Source organism: Mixophyes fleayi, chromosome 11 (genome assembly GCF_038048845.1).
Source record: "Mixophyes fleayi isolate aMixFle1 chromosome 11, aMixFle1.hap1, whole genome shotgun sequence".
Taxonomy (NCBI): Eukaryota; Metazoa; Chordata; class Amphibia; order Anura; family Limnodynastidae; genus Mixophyes; species Mixophyes fleayi.
This window is the reverse complement of record NC_134412.1, coordinates 17734381-17752591: the sequence shown is the minus strand read 5'-3', so window position 1 is coordinate 17752591 and position 18211 is coordinate 17734381. Positions and strand designations below refer to the sequence as shown.

Genomic DNA, 18211 nt, shown 5'->3' with positions numbered 1-18211 from the left:
TCATGGGTAATCAAGCACAGGAAGGTAGTCTTCACCACTGCCATGACCTACAAGTGGTCACTAATATGACACTGATGTTATGCTCAATTTCATGGGCATACAGTGGTTGGTTCATTTACATAAGACGTGTGTGTGTGTGTTATTGGCAGAGCACACCAGGAAGAAGTAGCAGCAATAATAACGATGCAATGTTCCAGGGTGAGTGGTTATTAATTAATATTTCACATACTTTCCTATAGAAGAAGTGAAACTGGCTGTGAGCTGTCACCATCCTGAGACTATTAGAACACAGATAGTCCACAGACTGCAGTATCAGACACAAACAGAAGTCACCTACAATGGATCTTTATAAATCTCTATTCCCTTGTATGTTGCTGCTGGTGGTAGTTTCAGGTAAGATTTACTGGGATCTATTGTGTTAAACAGTAACTGTCTTGTTAAGTGAAATCTTCCTGTCAATGTTATATTGGGAACTGAACAAAAATCAACAGACAAATTACGTATTACCCAGATATCTACGTTTTTGAAGTCAGTGATCATTACATAATGCTGCACAATAATTCAGTGATTTGCCTTATTTCTCTGAACAGAGTCATGTTAATGTGTTGTGTTACTCCATGCAGGTGCTGTGTCTGATGGGACCGTGGTGAATGGAACTCTGGGGGAATCTGCTTATTTTACTGTGTTTATCTCATTCCAACCAAGTTTAATAGTATGGAGTAAAAAAGGTGCCCCTATAGCTATACTTGATCTTCCTGGAAATCCTATGTGTCTTGTTCAGTTTGTGGGAAGATGTGATGTGTCCAGTAATGGAAGCCTGAGACTGGATAATATCACATACGCTGATGAAAGTGAATACACAATACAGGCTCGAAGTAACAATGCTTCAATCACAAAAAAGTTTCAGCTGAAAATCTACAGTAAGTACTAACCATGAACTATAACATAATACTTTCCATTGTTGAGTTTCATTTTACAATGAATATAATACTGTGCCTGAGCAGGAAACTGAGCACCATAGACATGCAATAAGCATACAAGTATTTACATGGAATATATCATGTAAGACTCTGCAGGTAATACTGACCTACCCTAGGAAATACATAGTGTCATATATAAAGAATAAAAGGTTTAGCACTGTGTGAGCATGTGGACATTAAGCTCTCTGTATTTATACTGTGAAAAGTTTCCTGCTTTATTTTAGTTTGGAAAGAATAGGAGATATAAGGGATAAGAGAGAGGGATAGCAGAAGCATCAATGAATAGAGATAGGATGAAGGGGACGCAGGAAGGCAGAGAAAATAGAGTTACAGACAAATAGAAGTAAAGGAAGGTAAGATAATAGAAAGAAGAGAAGAAGATTAAAATGGAATTAGCTTAGATATCTAAAGAAAGAGAGGAACAATATTACCAGAGGAGAAAGGAGGAAGAAAAACAACTCATTATGAAAGTAATATATTTTGAAATGGAAAATAAATTGACATTTGGTGAAAAAAGATTGAAAAGATGGTTTCAGAAGACGGTGAGATATTATATAATATGGAAAAGGGAACAGCAAGAAATAGAGGTACAGAAGGGAGCTAATAAAGGCAGTGACTATATATGTATTATGGGCCCATAGACTAACTGATGTAGTATATTTGATTTGAACCATGGCATTTTTCCATCTATAGAAAGACCATTGTTCTTAGTGTTCAGTCCTCTTTCCTGCTGACACACTGGAATAAACGAGATGCCCCCCTTCATCACAGGAGCACAAACACTAACAGAGGAGGAACATGCCCCTCACTTCAGTGTGTGAGCACATGGACAAGTAAGGACTACAGGAGCTCACACTCTATTATCTGGAACAGTGCTAGAGGCCACCTGACACAGCCCTAAGGCAATTATAAAATATACAAAATACCATATAAAACTGTAAAATAGATACTACTGACACACCAGGCTTCTCAGGTTCTGTCACTTACCTCAACACTGCCTTTCCAAGTTGTTCCTGCGGTCCTCAGGCTCTGCTGGTTTCAGACCTCTCTATAAGATGCTGCCCAGTCTGTTCCCACTCCAGAGATCCCTCCAGAATCCGTGTATGGGCGTGGCCATCTTGGATTCAGTCACATGATTACTTTCAGCCAATCAGGTGATAAAAGCCTCCATTCCAGGTTTCGCTCCAAAACCAGTTCATGGGAGCTGCCATCTTGGACTTAGTCACCTGATCCATCCCAGCAACTCAGAGTGCTGCTTTAGTCCAGCTGACCACAGTCTCCAATCAGGAAACTACAACTACTATAAAAGGACTTCCTGGAGGCCTTACCTGTTACCAGTGCAATGTTGTATGTCAGATGCCAACATGGTTCCCAGCAATCTTGCTATTAATCCAGCTCAGACAGTGCAGTCTGGTTTCAAACCGATTACAGCAATCCTCTTTCAGCAGTCTGGTCCAGAATCCAGTTCCTGTTTGCTCTCCTCTGCTAGTGTAATCACCATCTGCAGCTGTCCTTTCACTACATGCAGAGGAACATTATCAGGCCACCCAGCTTTGTCCACATAGTCACCAGTCCAGCTCAAGAGACACAACCCAGTCTGGGTACAGACAGATCCTCAGGCGTGATAACTACAAAAAAAATTCTGTTGTCACATTTTGTGTTTTTATAAAAGGATTCAGAAATGAGGAGTTTGGGGCAGTAACTCATATAGACATCCAGGCTGACAAAACCAGAAACAAAAGGAAATCTATTTATTAAAATCTGATTTTTATGGCAAACAAACCCCATGTTAGTCATTAGACATATTGAACAAATAAGTGTTATAATAAATTATTAGTAAAACTACACACTTATCATAACAATGATATCTAATTATTAAATATTGTTGGCTGTTCCCAACAGCATGACAGATTGTTTGTAAACAATATGAGTTTGTAGTGCAGAAAAACAAACATTGCAAAACCTTTACAGTGAAATATGTCAGGAAACAAAATGACAAATCATATCAACAACAATAACACATAATATTACACCATACAGCAACTACATTATTATATATTACTTACACTTTGGTTTATTTAACCTTTTGTTAGTAGTTGTTAATGCAATTGTTGCATCCCAAAATGCAAGTGAAATACAAGTAATGATACTGAAGGAATTCTAAGCAAGACTAAATCAAGAGTCATTTAACTACATAATGGATGATTTGTGAAGTATATGGAGTTGTGTTTGGCAACTGGAGTATGCTGTCAATTCTATTTTTGTTGCAATAATGCACATGCACTCTGCTGACACTCTGCACGTGCACTCACAGAAACTTGGCGCTACTGGAATGAGAAGGCCAAGCATTTAATTAAATTAGGATTAACTTAAATATGATTATTTTCTGGAACCAATTAAATTTTTAAAAAACATTTCAGTCCAGTCATATATCAGAAACTGATCTCACAAAGACATGCAGCAACAATGGCAGCTTTGTTATGAGAGCCATTTAACTTAATTGTGGTAATTTCTCCTTCTTCTGACAAACATTTCCCCCATTACCCAGCCCCTTGCTATGTACGCCTTTCTCTAGAGAGAAAAGTATACAAAGGGGGGTTAAAACCAGGGGGTTGAGAGAGAAGGCAGGAGCATACTTGCCTACTCCCAGGATCTTGTCTCCGGGAGAGGGGGCGTGACTGGAGGGAGGGGGCGGGGCGAGGCAATTTGCGTCATTTTGGCCCCGCCCCCAAGGAAACCGTAATGTACGTCACGGGGGGGGGGGGTCAAAATGACGTGATTTGGCCTCACCCTGCCCCCTCCCGCCCTCCAAAATGGCGTGATTCACCGAGAATCACGTCAAATGACGCGATTCTCGGTGATATCCGGGATGCGGAAGAAATGCCAGCTCGCCCGGGAGTCTCCCGGACTTTCTGGGAGAGTTGGCAAGTATGGGCAGGAGGAACTTGTAACCTGGTTGTTCCTGGGTGTCAGAGACTACATCCCCCAGCATGCCTGGTGCTGGGGAAAGGAAGTAACAACAAAGTTCATCCACACAGATCAGAATTTTTGCAAAACAAGGAAGAGAATCACAGGAGCAGGGAAGAGTGATGTGGTGCAGACAGAGAGAGAATTGCCACGTCTATTTGGTGTCTAGGTGACCAGAGGCAGTCATCATCATGTTTTATTTATAAGGTGCTACAGATGCCAAAACACCAGACAATCATCATGCAGATAAAACGTGTAACTCTGGCGACACTGCGTGATACCAAGGAAAGTGATAAACTACGTCTCACAGCATGCTTTGCAGCTGGGAGGGAGACTGTCAGAGGAGGAGCTGAACCAGTCCAGGGTATATGACTGCTGGGAGAGAGAGAAGAAAAGGCTCCAGAACCAGAGGGCAGAGTCATTTTGTGAGAAGATGGTTGGTGAGGAAAGACTCGGTGAGAGAAGCAGTGACTGAGAGTGAGGCTAAAGCCAGTGTGATGCTGAAGGGAGAGAACTTTAATGATCAAGGAGTAAGGAGTTGGCTGTGTTTGGAGAACCACTCTGTCAGAGAGAGGAGCTGTGAAAGTCGGAAAATTTTGAGTGCAGTTGCCAGGAGATCTGCCACACATGAGTATTCAACAAGTGCCACTCGATTCATTACACCTATTATATTGCTTATATAGTAGACTAGATATATATCTTATTTATATATATATATATATAAAACAAACTCTGCTGAGAATAAACACCATTATACTGTCTATTGTATCAATAAATATGCCAAAATGGCCTTTGCAGCTTACAAGTAAATCAGCGCCTATTTTATTTGTGAGCAGGAGGTTTCCAAATTTCCCCCTGATGTTCATGACTGCGAACATTCCCCACGCAGTCCATGAGTCAAGATTCTGGTGGAGTCCTTGCCAAGAAGAGAGGAGATCAAGATCCACAATGGTCATAAAGTTACCTTTGGGTCCCGTCAATCAGCGCCGCTCATGCAAGGCTCCAGCGGCGGGCTCTCCTTCTTCACTGACACCACTCACTGTACAGCAGACACAAGGCACACTGGATGATATTGGCGGTTGTATGATCGAAAGTCCATGCATATATGCCTCTCTATTTAAACAGGCCCTGTACACTGTTCAGTGTCCGAGCAACAGGGTTTCCAGTCATAGCTTCTGGCTCCTTACTCCCAGCTATTACTTCCTGCCTTCCCTATTGAGATTCCTGTACTTTGATATCGGCCTGAAATTTGACTACACTTTTGGATTCTAATTTGGCACCTTGATTTTTTCTCTTGTATTACCACTTCTCTCTCCATCACGCCATAAGGCAGTACAGAGGGCTATAGCCTTCAAACTGCCGGCAGCGAAGCCCATACCACCTTGTGGTAGTTCTTGGGGGAAACCGAGGGTCGCATTAGACTACACAATTCTGTCCTGCTAGCTCTAATTCTGGCTGGTAACTGAGATCCTTAATTTCTGGTATTGGTTGTGACAACAACATACACAAACCATCTTTCCAGGGGCCTAAAAATAGGTTGATACACATACATGAATACAAAGAGCATAAACAAGAGTAAACAACAGAATAGCACGCTCACAAAATTCAACAAAAGACATGACAAGGGTCAAGCAAGAAAGATGGACAGTGGACAAACTTGAGACAAAAGGTGGAGAGAACGCTGCCATGTGAGATGGGCCAAGATGGGGATTACATCTTTCTCGAGTGAACCAAGCCTTGGTGGATGGACATTTTGGGCATAGTGAAGGTGTTAAGGGATGCAGTTGCAGGAAGGACTAGACCTAGTGGGGCAGGGGTCTTGATGGAGTGGGGCTCTCAGTGGAGCAAATGCCTATAAAAATACGGCTGATTGACGGCTAAGAGTTGAGAAGCTTAGAATGCTGTATCATCACTGTTTACGATTGTGACAGGATGGACCGCCTATGCCACCCTGTCTGTTGTTGCTGGGAACCGGCTGGGCTTACTTTGCCACCGTTCCCTTACGTTATTTTGAATACGCCCCTCCTGCCGCAGTGGGAGGGGCCTTCTGCCACCACTGAGCTCCTTCTATGGCACTCAGAACCATGTTCTTCTGGGTCACTGACGCTGCTAGCGGGTCTCCTTGCTGGTGTACCTGGCTGGTAACTCCGGACCTCTTACTATGGATCAGGATTGCTGTGAATGGGTCCCCCCCTGGCTTATCACACAAACCAGGGCTTCTGGGTAGCGCAGAGCGTTGGCACTGGAATAGCTTGGGTCCAAACCGCAGAGACAGCCGGCGAATGGATTCGATTTTAGGGTCTAATCTGTAGATCACAGGAAAACAGCAATATTGAAGATGATTCCAAGCAGGTCTTTGAAGCAAGATGTTTATTGCTCACACACACTGGTGGAAGGTCCCAGTATGATCAGGTCAGATGACAATTCAGAAGAACCCTAACATGCTCACAGAGCTCCTCTTTTATACAGTTCAGAAACAGGATATACTCTATTGACACAAACATGAATTTACATACATTTCAAGGCTAACAAAATTTACATCTTTCTATGAAATTCACTCTGGCAAAGGCCACAGTAATGACCCCCTGATGAGGTCTTTGGCCAGAGCAGACATGACACTTCATCACAAAACTTCGTTAGCACTTTCTGCTATCAGACTTCCTTGCACATGTCCTAATTGCAGGTTTCCACAAGCAACCTTACAAATCCTAAACAATGACACTTCTATACTAAATACATCCCAATACACACAAGACCTCCATCCACAAAGACCTATTGTATCAGTTATATGCATCATAAATAGGTATATCCTATAGGAAGGTTAAACAGAGACAAATTTCTCCCCTGGTCTCAGAGATAATGACTTCCTATCTTACACTAAACAAGAATAAGTGCAAATGCAATTACATAAATAAGTGCCCTGCGCTATTCGCTTTAAATACATTTTTACCAAAAGTAATTTAATTGTGATCCAGTCACAACGATACTGCATACTAAACTGTGATTTGTTAGCATTCTTAATGTTCACATGTATTCACGTTATGCTGTGATTAGTCTTATTTAGCCTGATTCATTTGCGGATGTATTCTGAGAGCAACTTGCGTAACATAATATATACACACATAAGTGCAAGCAACGTACGTGTGGATTCATCAAGCAACTGATCTTCAAATATGTACCAAGATGAATTCGATCGCAAATTGCCTACGCAACATTAGAAATGACATAACAGACATTTGCGTCCAACCGTGGAAATCATACACAGAGGGCAGCACGGACTACTACGGACTTTAGAGAACTCTAGGGAAATGCATACAAATAAGATCAGTTCTGTGGACTTGCCTAGTGTTGAGATGTCTTGAGTTTATTTTGCAATAATTATTAAAAATAGTTTACTTTGCAGGGAAGCTGATTTTGCATCATCTACCTGGGGTTTTGTTTTATTTGGATCACACTATCATGTAGGTGACCAATTATGTGTGTTTCATTTAATTTTATTAAAATGCAAACACACCAATGTATGTAACCATTTTTATTAACTAAAATAACTGAAAGTAATAAAATAATTACAGTTAACAGATACACAGACCAGCTACAAAAATAAAAATAATGAAATTAAAAACAATGCAGCGAAGCATGAGACAAACTATTCAACAGGCATAATACAACATTTGAACATAAATAAGCATTGATAATGTTGTTAAAAAAAAAAAAACAAGACAGTTTAGACATTTAAAAAAATAAAAAATACTTACCTCTCAAGAGAAAAAAACAGGTAAATAAATTAATTTGCCAACTATTATGTATATTCTTTAACAACAATCACTTTAAACTCCCAAAAATTGTATATGTGTGAATCTGTAAATCTGGTGAAAATGTTACGTTGAGTATTACTTATATTGCTGCGTTCAGCAGAGTAACAATCAGATGTATCCTGAACTAAACGCCTACATTGAGTATGTCCCAGTGGTGTCCGCCCATCGCACGCACCTTTTTACTCCCAAAGACGTAGAGTGTAGTAAGTGGTCCTTGCACTCGTTTTCGCATGTACGTTGCTTGCTTGTGTATACGCATCTCACTGTTTTTCGTACGTTGGTCCCTTTACTGGGCATGCGCAATATGGTTTTGCGATACGCTCAAAATTTGCAGATACGTCCGCTAATGAATCAGGTCCATTGTGTATACCAATTGTCTTATTGTAATCCTCAAGCTATGAAAAACCAATATTCTTATTATCCTGTGTGGATGCCACTAATATTAAATGTTGAACCCTATTCTGGACTCCCTTAGCAATTGGGGGACTCATTGCTCTTTTACAGAGCTCATTGGCACTGAAATCTGTTGCCTGGTAATAAATCTGCCATGAGTCTTGCTCTATAGTCCAGGTCTGTGTTTTAGTTACTAAACATAAGTTATTGTCATGAGTCAGGCATTGGTTCCCTAATTCGATCTCTGATATGAATCACAAAGAACCTACCATCCGAGGTCATACATCAGAGAAGAGTAAGACCATTTCATGTGGCACTGGCAGGTGAGTCTCTTACCTGCTTCTGAGATGCTGGTAACATGGTCAATGAGCTTCTTCACTTCCTGCCCTGAAGCAGGTCACTGTTACATTGATGTTTTTATATATATATATATATATATATATATATATATATATATATATATATATATATATATGTATTATACAAACATATGAATCTGAGTCCACTCCCTCCTCTCTGCACTTTCCTTCCCTATCCTTTCTCTCTCCACCCTGCAGTTCTCTCTATTGACTTATACCTTCACTAGCGACAGTGACTCCTCTCTAAAGCAGAGTCACAGCATCATTACATTAAGTGATTACTGTGACTACTGCTCTGGGCCCCAGACAGTTGCACCATCCACCACTATTATAATCCCACTACTGACCCCAATATTCCAGGGGTGCTGCCTAACACACAGGCTCCCGGCTTCATTTCCCTTACAAGGATGAGTGAGGAACTGTGGATCACATTAAAGGACTATTACAGTCGCTTTGGCCAGGCCCCCTTGTTTATCTTAGCTCATACCCCACTGCCACCTGTATGGTGAGCCTGTATTGATGATGCAAGGAAAAGCTATCAGAGAATTAAGGGTGCTGGGGATAATAGAGGATACTTGGGCAGTGAATATGTATATTTCAAAGACAGTGTATTAATGCATACTGAAAGGAATGCATTCATGTGTACACTATTACACTGCACTGTCAACTATTGCTAATTTAATGAACATGTGAATCCGCTATTTGACATTATTATATATGGGTGTTTTTTGTCATTGGTGATTACTTCTTTATTGCTTTTGGAGAGAGAGTGTTGCTATCCAAGATGTAGAAAAAGGCAATACCCCAAATAACTGGATACTTTTTTTAAAGGAATGATTGTTATTAGCTGTAGGAATAATTAGATTGTATGGAGTAAACTGATTTTATAATATTAAATTATCCAATAAATTATTGAAAAATATACGAGAAAAAGATATATATATTCTCTCTCTATCCTCCAAAATGTGTATGTGTATATATACACATTCAGGGTTGTAGCTTTTGGAAAGGAACAGTCCCTATAGAAAACCATCATACCCTGTTAAAATAATTACCTTTTGTCCCATTATACCATGGAAATTAAAATAAATTAAAACTTTTTCCAGATTTATTTACACATTTCACCTTACAGCATTCAACTAATGAGAAACCAGTTCTGTAAAGTAATAAAAAATGGAAAACTAGAATACCAGGGTTGGAAAAGTGGTCAGTCCCCTGAATTAATACATTGTAGAGACACCTCATGCTGTAATTTCAGCCATCAGTTTGTTTGGATATGACTCTACCAGTTTGGTGCACCTAGATTAGGGAATATTTGCCCATTCTTCCATGCAGAATTGTTCAAGTTCAGTCAAATTTCCTGGTGAGCGGCAACGGACTGCTCTCTTCAAGTCCATCCACAGATTTTTGTGGATTTAGGTCATGGCTTTGACTTGACCAGTCAAGGACAATCACCTTCCTATCCTTAAACAACTGCATAGTTTTCTTGACGGTATGTTTAGGGTCGTTGTTGAGCTGAAAGAGGAACCACCAGCTTATTTTCAGCTGTCTAGCAGAGGGCCAGAGGTTTTCCTCAAGTATTTGGGTGTACTTGGCAGCATCTATATACTCTTCAACCCTGACCAATAGCCCTGCCCATGCAGAAGTGAAACACCCCCACAACACAGGGGCAAACGCAGGATTTTTAGAGGGGGGATTCCAAGCTATGCCGCCAGAGTGGACATGACCATCCTGCAATTGGCATGGTTATCATTTTAAGTGGTGCATGCCCCACGTGTTACACATAGGTGTGCACAGTACATTTCATTAGGGTGGGCACCCAGGAAAATCTAGAGAAGGATACTCTGCCCCGCAGCTCACCGCTGGAGGGGCGTGTCTAGCACCACCACACAGTAGTGCCCCCAATTCATATTATGCTCCACAGTAGTGCCCCCAGTTCAAGGTCCTGCTGTGGCTGGGGCCGCAGCTCCATTTCTTGAACCAACTGTGGCGCGTATGTGTTATACGCTGTCACAGGGAGAGAGGAGCGGGCACAGAAAGGATCTGTATGGTTCGTGACCACCGCTGTATGGAGACTGGCCTTAGGCGTTACATTCCCGGGCCGGGGGGCGGGGGGGTTCAGGGCAACTATATTCACAGTGCATTTAATAAACGTGAAACACTTTATTGTGCGGCTGTTGTGCTATCACTCCTTATTGTATCTTATTTATAATTATCGTTCAGTACATAAAGGAATATTCATTGAAAACAAAGTTTAGAAAACTATCCATTTCTAGCACTATTGCAGATACAAGTCTAAAGCAATGGGTCATACCAATTGAATGTGTTTTACATCTGCATAGGAGCCAGTTCTGTGGGTGCTTGAGTACCCCAATATTTGTGTTGCTGCAGCCATTGACCATGTCTTTATGTGGCATTTCTCAGTCATATGGGTGGGGGTGGGTATCATGAGCTCCCAAATCATTTAAAAAAATTGGCCCTATGTATATTTAGATCCCTTGTGTCCTTATTTCCCCTGTCGCATTTGTTACTAACTTTGAATTAAATGATGATTTCGGTCATAAAACAGCAGATCAAAAGAATTACTGGTTATAAGAAGGCAGCTTTAATTAATTAAGCACATTTAAATGTTACATGGGTACACCAGGTTTTGTTTATTATATATAGTATATGAGCTTCCATAGAATGAAACAGGCTCATCAGAAACCATCACTGATTTTATTGTGTGTTCTGTTCTAGCTTTCCTCAATGCACCGGTTCTCAAGTTTAATTCTACCTACAATGCTACCTCTGACCGTTTTGATGGTGGCAGCAATGTGACCCTCCATTGTGATGCTGGTAATCAGACTGTACTTACTTGCACCTTCTATCGGGACCAGAAGACCATTTGCGCTGAACCCCATGTGACCTGCAATGACTCAGTCCTGAACTTCCAGCCAATCACAGGGAACGACACCGGAACCTACACCTGTACCATCCAGAACCCTGTAAGCACCAACACCAGTAACTCCCTGCAGCTGACTGTAATAGGTAAGAGTCTAATGAATGAGGGACATTCTATAATAGAATGCTATGAACAAGAAGGAACTAACAGAGGGAACTCAACTAAGTAGCTGGTATTGAAGGGGAAACAAGACTCAGCCAACTAAATGGAAACAATTGCAGTTCATATTTCTAATTGTATACAGTGATATCCTAACATATTGTATCATAATCATGTCTTTTTTTCAAATAATATGTATTAGATAGGAAATTAATTTGGAAATACCTTTTTGATCTTGCTAGACATGGAATGAACAAGTTATATGTATTTTTAAACATGGAATGAACTTGCGATACTGGTAGCCGTAGAATCAGCATGTTATACCTGTTGTTAGACATGGAGTGAACATGCTGTATTTACTAGACACAGAATAAGTCATATTTTTAGACAAGGAATGAATGTGTTAGGGATGGATACACCCTGTTACATGCATTGTCAGATATAGATATGGGACTCTGTACTTGGCACAGTAGGTATAGAATGTTACCAGTTGTACAAATAATATTAGGGCGCTAGATAGGACCTATAAGATAATTACAGCTGCCCCTAAACGCTAGGATGCAAACCTAGACCAAAAGACAAATAGACATAAAACAGATATAGAGGCGCTAGTAATTACTTGATTAAAAAATTATTGACATTTATTGTTATATACATATACACCAGGAACATATATTCCCTAAATAGGGATTTTAACAAAAGGCTCCTATACCTTGGGTGGAGCAGGTAAAAAATCACAGCACTATCAGCTATGAGCACTCGGACAGTATTTGAAATGACAACCAATATTAATAAAAGTCAATAAACTCCATAGATGGATTGAATGAAAGTGGGGATGACACAATTTGTTAGGAACTCATATAGTGTAGAGTATTATGTTAGACTCTTGCTGAAATACATGTCCAGATGGTATAGCAAACACCATATATGAGTTCTCACAATGCCGTTTATGCAATGGTATAATTTATCAAACCGGCATCATCTCCGCATGAGAGACCACCAGGGAGAGAAACACAATATCAATGGTTTGAAAAGAATAAAGGGGGCAGTGCACCCTTGATCTTAATACAAGCTGGATCTCTTCTGGTGAAATATGATAAAATTAGATCACCATCTTCAGTATAAGGAGAGCGCTTAGTATAGTCAATGTAGCAAACTGCAGTTTGGAAATGTTCTTTTGAAAAAAAGAAACTCACTTTTCGTAGCGTGGTTTTGATCTCTCACCCTCTAGAGTGTCCTCAGACGGTTATTGCGGCTCACTGAAGCTTAGCGTAATATAACCTCAAAGTTTCATCTTCCAGAGCGTCCTCAGACGATTGTTGGAAATAGATGCAAAAAACTTTGAATGGAAAAGCCGTTGTTTCGTCCGTCAGTCTGCATGAGATACAAACAAACCAGATATCCGCTAGTGAGATCCCCGGGGTCTCTAGATTTTCAAGAAAAACTTTCAAAGTTATAAATGTAAAAGCTTGACGCGTTTCTCGACAGATGTCGTTTCATCAGAAGCAGGATACCAATCCGGGAAGAACAGAGGTTTTTAAACCCTTGTAAATGTCCAAAGGATTAATTGATTGTCATTAGTTCCAGGTGATCATCAGGCTACTCATTGTTTCACCTGTTAACGGGCTGTATGCAAATTCTCACACACAGCATGATATTATCACATAAGGTCTCTGTTTGAACAATACACAAAACATATATAGCAAGTGACCGTGAATGTCTCATCCAATTAATGAATAGTGCATAGCATAAATGCATTAGAAGTATCCAGTATTATATTTAACAAGAGACATACATATATATATATATATATAAAATTTTTTGATAGAACAAACCAAGTGTAGGCCGTGCCGACCCATCTACCAATAGTTATAAAAAACATTTTCTATTATAGATGTTTACACCAATACTGTTATAAATCTTAAATGCAATAAATGACTCTCTAATTACATAAATAAATAAACTAGTAGCATGATAATAAATCCCTCTCTCCTATATTGTATAAAACAGTTACTATGGTTCAGAATACTTAAAAAATATATTTGAAACAACTTATATAAATATAAACTTAAAAAATGCAGGCTCTCACAGGTGCCTATGTTAAACATTCCCTCTGGTATGAGAGGTCTCCCATCCAAAGCCAAGCCTAACTCTGTTCTGCTTAGCTATAGAGTGGATCCTCATATCACCTCCCCTAACCAAACTCTGAACAGATAAAGAGAATTGCACTAATCGAATTCTTATAGAGTGAAGAACAAAGACATTTTGTTAAACTAAATCATAAATTGTTTAACTCAATAGAGTCATTCAGACCATTAGGTGAAAGCGTTCTTAGCTTAAAAATCCAGTATGCCTCACGTCTGCATAAGAGATTAAATCTATCTCCTCCTCTGTTTGTTATATTCACCTGCTCTATTGCTTTTACCAGGAGACCTGATAATCTCGTGCCTTGACACTGATTAATATGAGCAGAAAGAGAGTGTGATCTATTGTTTCTCAATATATTGCGGTGATGTTCTCTAAATCGGGTGCCTAATGTTCTTATAGTACGGCCAATGTATTGTTTGCCGCATTTGCAGTTAATGGCATAGACTACAAAAATAGATTGACAGTCTAAGGTTTTCTCTATGGGGAATTTTTCCCCTGATGTAAATGAGGTAAAGTCAACCGCTTTATGGTCTGCATATACACATGCCACACATTTTGGTTTCCCACATTTGAAGAAACCATTTCCTCTACTCAGCCATCTCTCTGCATGGGATAACTTAACTGGTACATGAACTTTAGTTCCTCCCCTATAAAAACTGGGGGCTAATCTTTCTTTAAGATTTCTTGACCTTCTGAAAACTGTCATTTCATTCTTCTTGATCATGTGGCCAATATGATCATCAAGCTCCAAAAGGGACGCATTCTTGTTAATAATCTGTTTGATCTGTTTAGCACAATTGTTATATTGAGTTACAAAGACCAGAGACTTATCTTTTGGTGTTAATTTTGTTGAATCCTTCAAAAGTTCACATCTATCCATTTTCAAAACTTCATCATAAGCTTTGTCTAGAACATAGCTCGGATAGCCCAATTCTACAAATGATTTATATAATTTCTCTATATGGATTTCAAATTCTTCTTGTCTTGAGCAATTTCTCTTTATTCTCAAGAATTGTCCCTTGGGGATATTAATTTTCCATGGCCTGTAATGGCTACTAGAAAAATGTAAGTAATTGCGAGTGTCCACCTCCTTCATAAAATTTTCAGTCACAATTATATCTTGATGTATACTTAAAGCCACGTCAAGAAAGTGAATTCTAGAGTGATGATGTTCACTAATAAATTTCAAACCAAAAGAATTACAATTAAGATGGGTCACAAAATTGGAGATCGAATGTTCATCTCCATCCCAGATGAAGAACATATCATCTATATAGCGCCCATAAAGGACCAGGTTCGCCCCAAATGGCGAATCCCAAACATGGGACTGCTCAAACATACCCATGTAGAGATTCGCATAACTCGGGGCGAACCTGGTCCCCATCGCCGTCCCGAGGATCTGAAGATAGTAATTGGAGTCAAAAATGAAATAATTGTGATTTAAAATAAATTTTATTGCCAACTGTATAAAATCACTCAAACGTGTATCTAGATGTTGTTGTTTATCAAGAAAAGCTTTAACGGCATTCAGGCCCTGACTATGCGGAATATTGGAATACAGAGATGTTACGTCGCAGGTGAGAAAATAATAAGTGGGTTTCCAAATGATCCCCTGAATCATACGTAGAAAGCTAGTAGTGTCCTTAATATGTGACTTAAGGGTAGAGACAATGGGCTGTAGATATGAGTCTACAAAAGACGAAAGGTTACTTGTTAAAGACCCTATTCCCGATATTATCGGTCTTCCAGGTGGATTAATCAGGGTCTTATGGATTTTGGGCAGATGGTAATAAGTCGCAACCACCGGATAAGGGTTGTAAATAAAGCCCATAATGTCCTTCGAAATTGTGCCCTCATTCAGGGCATCCTCTAATAGATTTTTCAACATTAGTTGGTATGCCATAGTCGGGTCATTTTTAAGTTTTACATAGGAATTCGGGTCCTCCAATTGTCTCATAGCTTCTCTATGATATTCTAATTTATCTTGTATAACCAGCCCTCCCCCTTTATCAGCAGGTTTAATTATGATACTTTGATCAGTCATCAGATAGTTAAGGGCTTTCCTCTCACAAGGAGACAAATTGTCTTTTCTTCTCTCATTGTTAGATTTTTCACAAAGAGTTCTAAAATCTTCCATAGTTTTCTTGTAGAAGCTTTCTATCAATGGCCCCTTAAACTGGAGTGGATAGAAGCTTGATTGTCTTTTGAACTTCCCAGTTTCAACTGTATTATTGATATCAAAAATCTTAGTTGGAGAAATGAAATTAATATCACCACTTTCTTCCTCGAGTGATTCAAGGCAAGAGAGAGCTGGTAGATCATCTGTATCCAATATAATCGGTACTGAATCACTATCTGTCCTCTTTGTTATCTTGTTTGCAAAATAACGTTTTCTACTGAGGGTTCTTACAAATCTATTCAGATCTACAAAAAGGTTAAATAAATTTGGTTTATTTGTTGGTGCAAATTTAAGACCTTTTTGTAATAATTTCATTTCAGACTGAGTGAGGACTTTAGAGGATAGATTGAAGATTCCCTTCCCGTCTAATTTAGTCTTGAACTTTTTGCCTGATTTGAGGGTGCCTCCCCTGGATCCTCTATTTCGTTTCCTCTTACCCTTTTGGAAATATTTCGTCCCTGGCCTCCTTGATAATGATGTTTTGGGGGGGGGAGCCTCTTCCTAAAAAAAGGGCACTTTGGGCCTCAGGGGATGAAGGTCTTATACAAGATCGTGATTCCATATCCTCATAGGAGTCTAAAACCCTATAACGTGACCCTCTAGGTTGGTATTCTCTTTTCTCAAAAGCAACCTGTGTTCGTTCTTTTGGTTTATCATTAGAATGAGAGCGGAGATCATTATTATATTTAGAACCACTTCCATTTCTCTCATCAGTATCATTCCTAGATCTAGGAATGATACTGATGAGAGAAATGGAAGTGGTTCTAAATATAATAATGATCTCCGCTCTCATTCTAATGATAAACCAAAAGAACGAACACAGGTTGCTTTTGAGAAAAGAGAATACCAACCTAGAGGGTCACGTTATAGGGTTTTAGACTCCTATGAGGATATGGAATCACGATCTTGTATAAGACCTTCATCCCCTGAGGCCCAAAGTGCCCTTTTTTTAGGAAGAGGCTCCCCCCCCCAAAACATCATTATCAAGGAGGCCAGGGACGAAATATTTCCAAAAGGGTAAGAGGAAACGAAATAGAGGATCCAGGGGAGGCACCCTCAAATCAGGCAAAAAGTTCAAGACTAAATTAGACGGGAAGGGAATCTTCAATCTATCCTCTAAAGTCCTCACTCAGTCTGAAATGAAATTATTACAAAAAGGTCTTAAATTTGCACCAACAAATAAACCAAATTTATTTAACCTTTTTGTAGATCTGAATAGATTTGTAAGAACCCTCAGTAGAAAACGTTATTTTGCAAACAAGATAACAAAGAGGACAGATAGTGATTCAGTACCGATTATATTGGATACAGATGATCTACCAGCTCTCTCTTGCCTTGAATCACTCGAGGAAGAAAGTGGTGATATTAATTTCATTTCTCCAACTAAGATTTTTGATATCAATAATACAGTTGAAACTGGGAAGTTCAAAAGACAATCAAGCTTCTATCCACTCCAGTTTAAGGGGCCATTGATAGAAAGCTTCTACAAGAAAACTATGGAAGATTTTAGAACTCTTTGTGAAAAATCTAACAATGAGAGAAGAAAAGACAATTTGTCTCCTTGTGAGAGGAAAGCCCTTAACTATCTGATGACTGATCAAAGTATCATAATTAAACCTGCTGATAAAGGGGGAGGGCTGGTTATACAAGATAAATTAGAATATCATAGAGAAGCTATGAGACAATTGGAGGACCCGAATTCCTATGTAAAACTTAAAAATGACCCGACTATGGCATACCAACTAATGTTGAAAAATCTATTAGAGGATGCCCTGAATGAGGGCACAATTTCGAAGGACATTATGGGCTTTATTTACAACCCTTATCCGGTGGTTGCGACTTATTACCATCTGCCCAAAATCCATAAGACCCTGATTAATCCACCTGGAAGACCGATAATATCGGGAATAGGGTCTTTAACAAGTAACCTTTCGTCTTTTGTAGACTCATATCTACAGCCCATTGTCTCTACCCTTAAGTCACATATTAAGGACACTACTAGCTTTCTACGTATGATTCAGGGGATCATTTGGAAACCCACTTATTATTTTCTCACCTGCGACGTAACATCTCTGTATTCCAATATTCCGCATAGTCAGGGCCTGAATGCCGTTAAAGCTTTTCTTGATAAACAACAACATCTAGATACACATTTGAGTGATTTTATACAGTTGGCAATAAAATTTATTTTAAATCACAATTATTTCATTTTTGACTCCAATTACTATCTTCAGATCCTCGGGACGGCGATGGGGACCAGGTTCGCCCCGAGTTATGCGAATCTCTACATGGGTATGTTTGAGCAGTCCCATGTTTGGGATTCGCCA

The 18211-nt window shown here is 39.5% G+C and overlaps 1 protein-coding gene across 1 annotated transcript in view; it reads left to right on the top strand.

The window, feature by feature from the left end:
• Positions 1-740: 740 nt before the first annotated feature.
• The window catches only part of LOC142107486 (cell adhesion molecule CEACAM1-like), a 47962-nt gene continuing 30491 nt past the window's right edge, over positions 741-18211 (top strand). Inside the window, exons 1-2 of the mRNA XM_075190929.1 lie at positions 741-920; positions 11254-11544. Coding sequence (XP_075047030.1) covers positions 767-920; positions 11254-11544 — 445 coding nt within the window. The 5' untranslated portion in view covers positions 741-766. The remainder of the gene's footprint in view (positions 921-11253; positions 11545-18211) is intronic.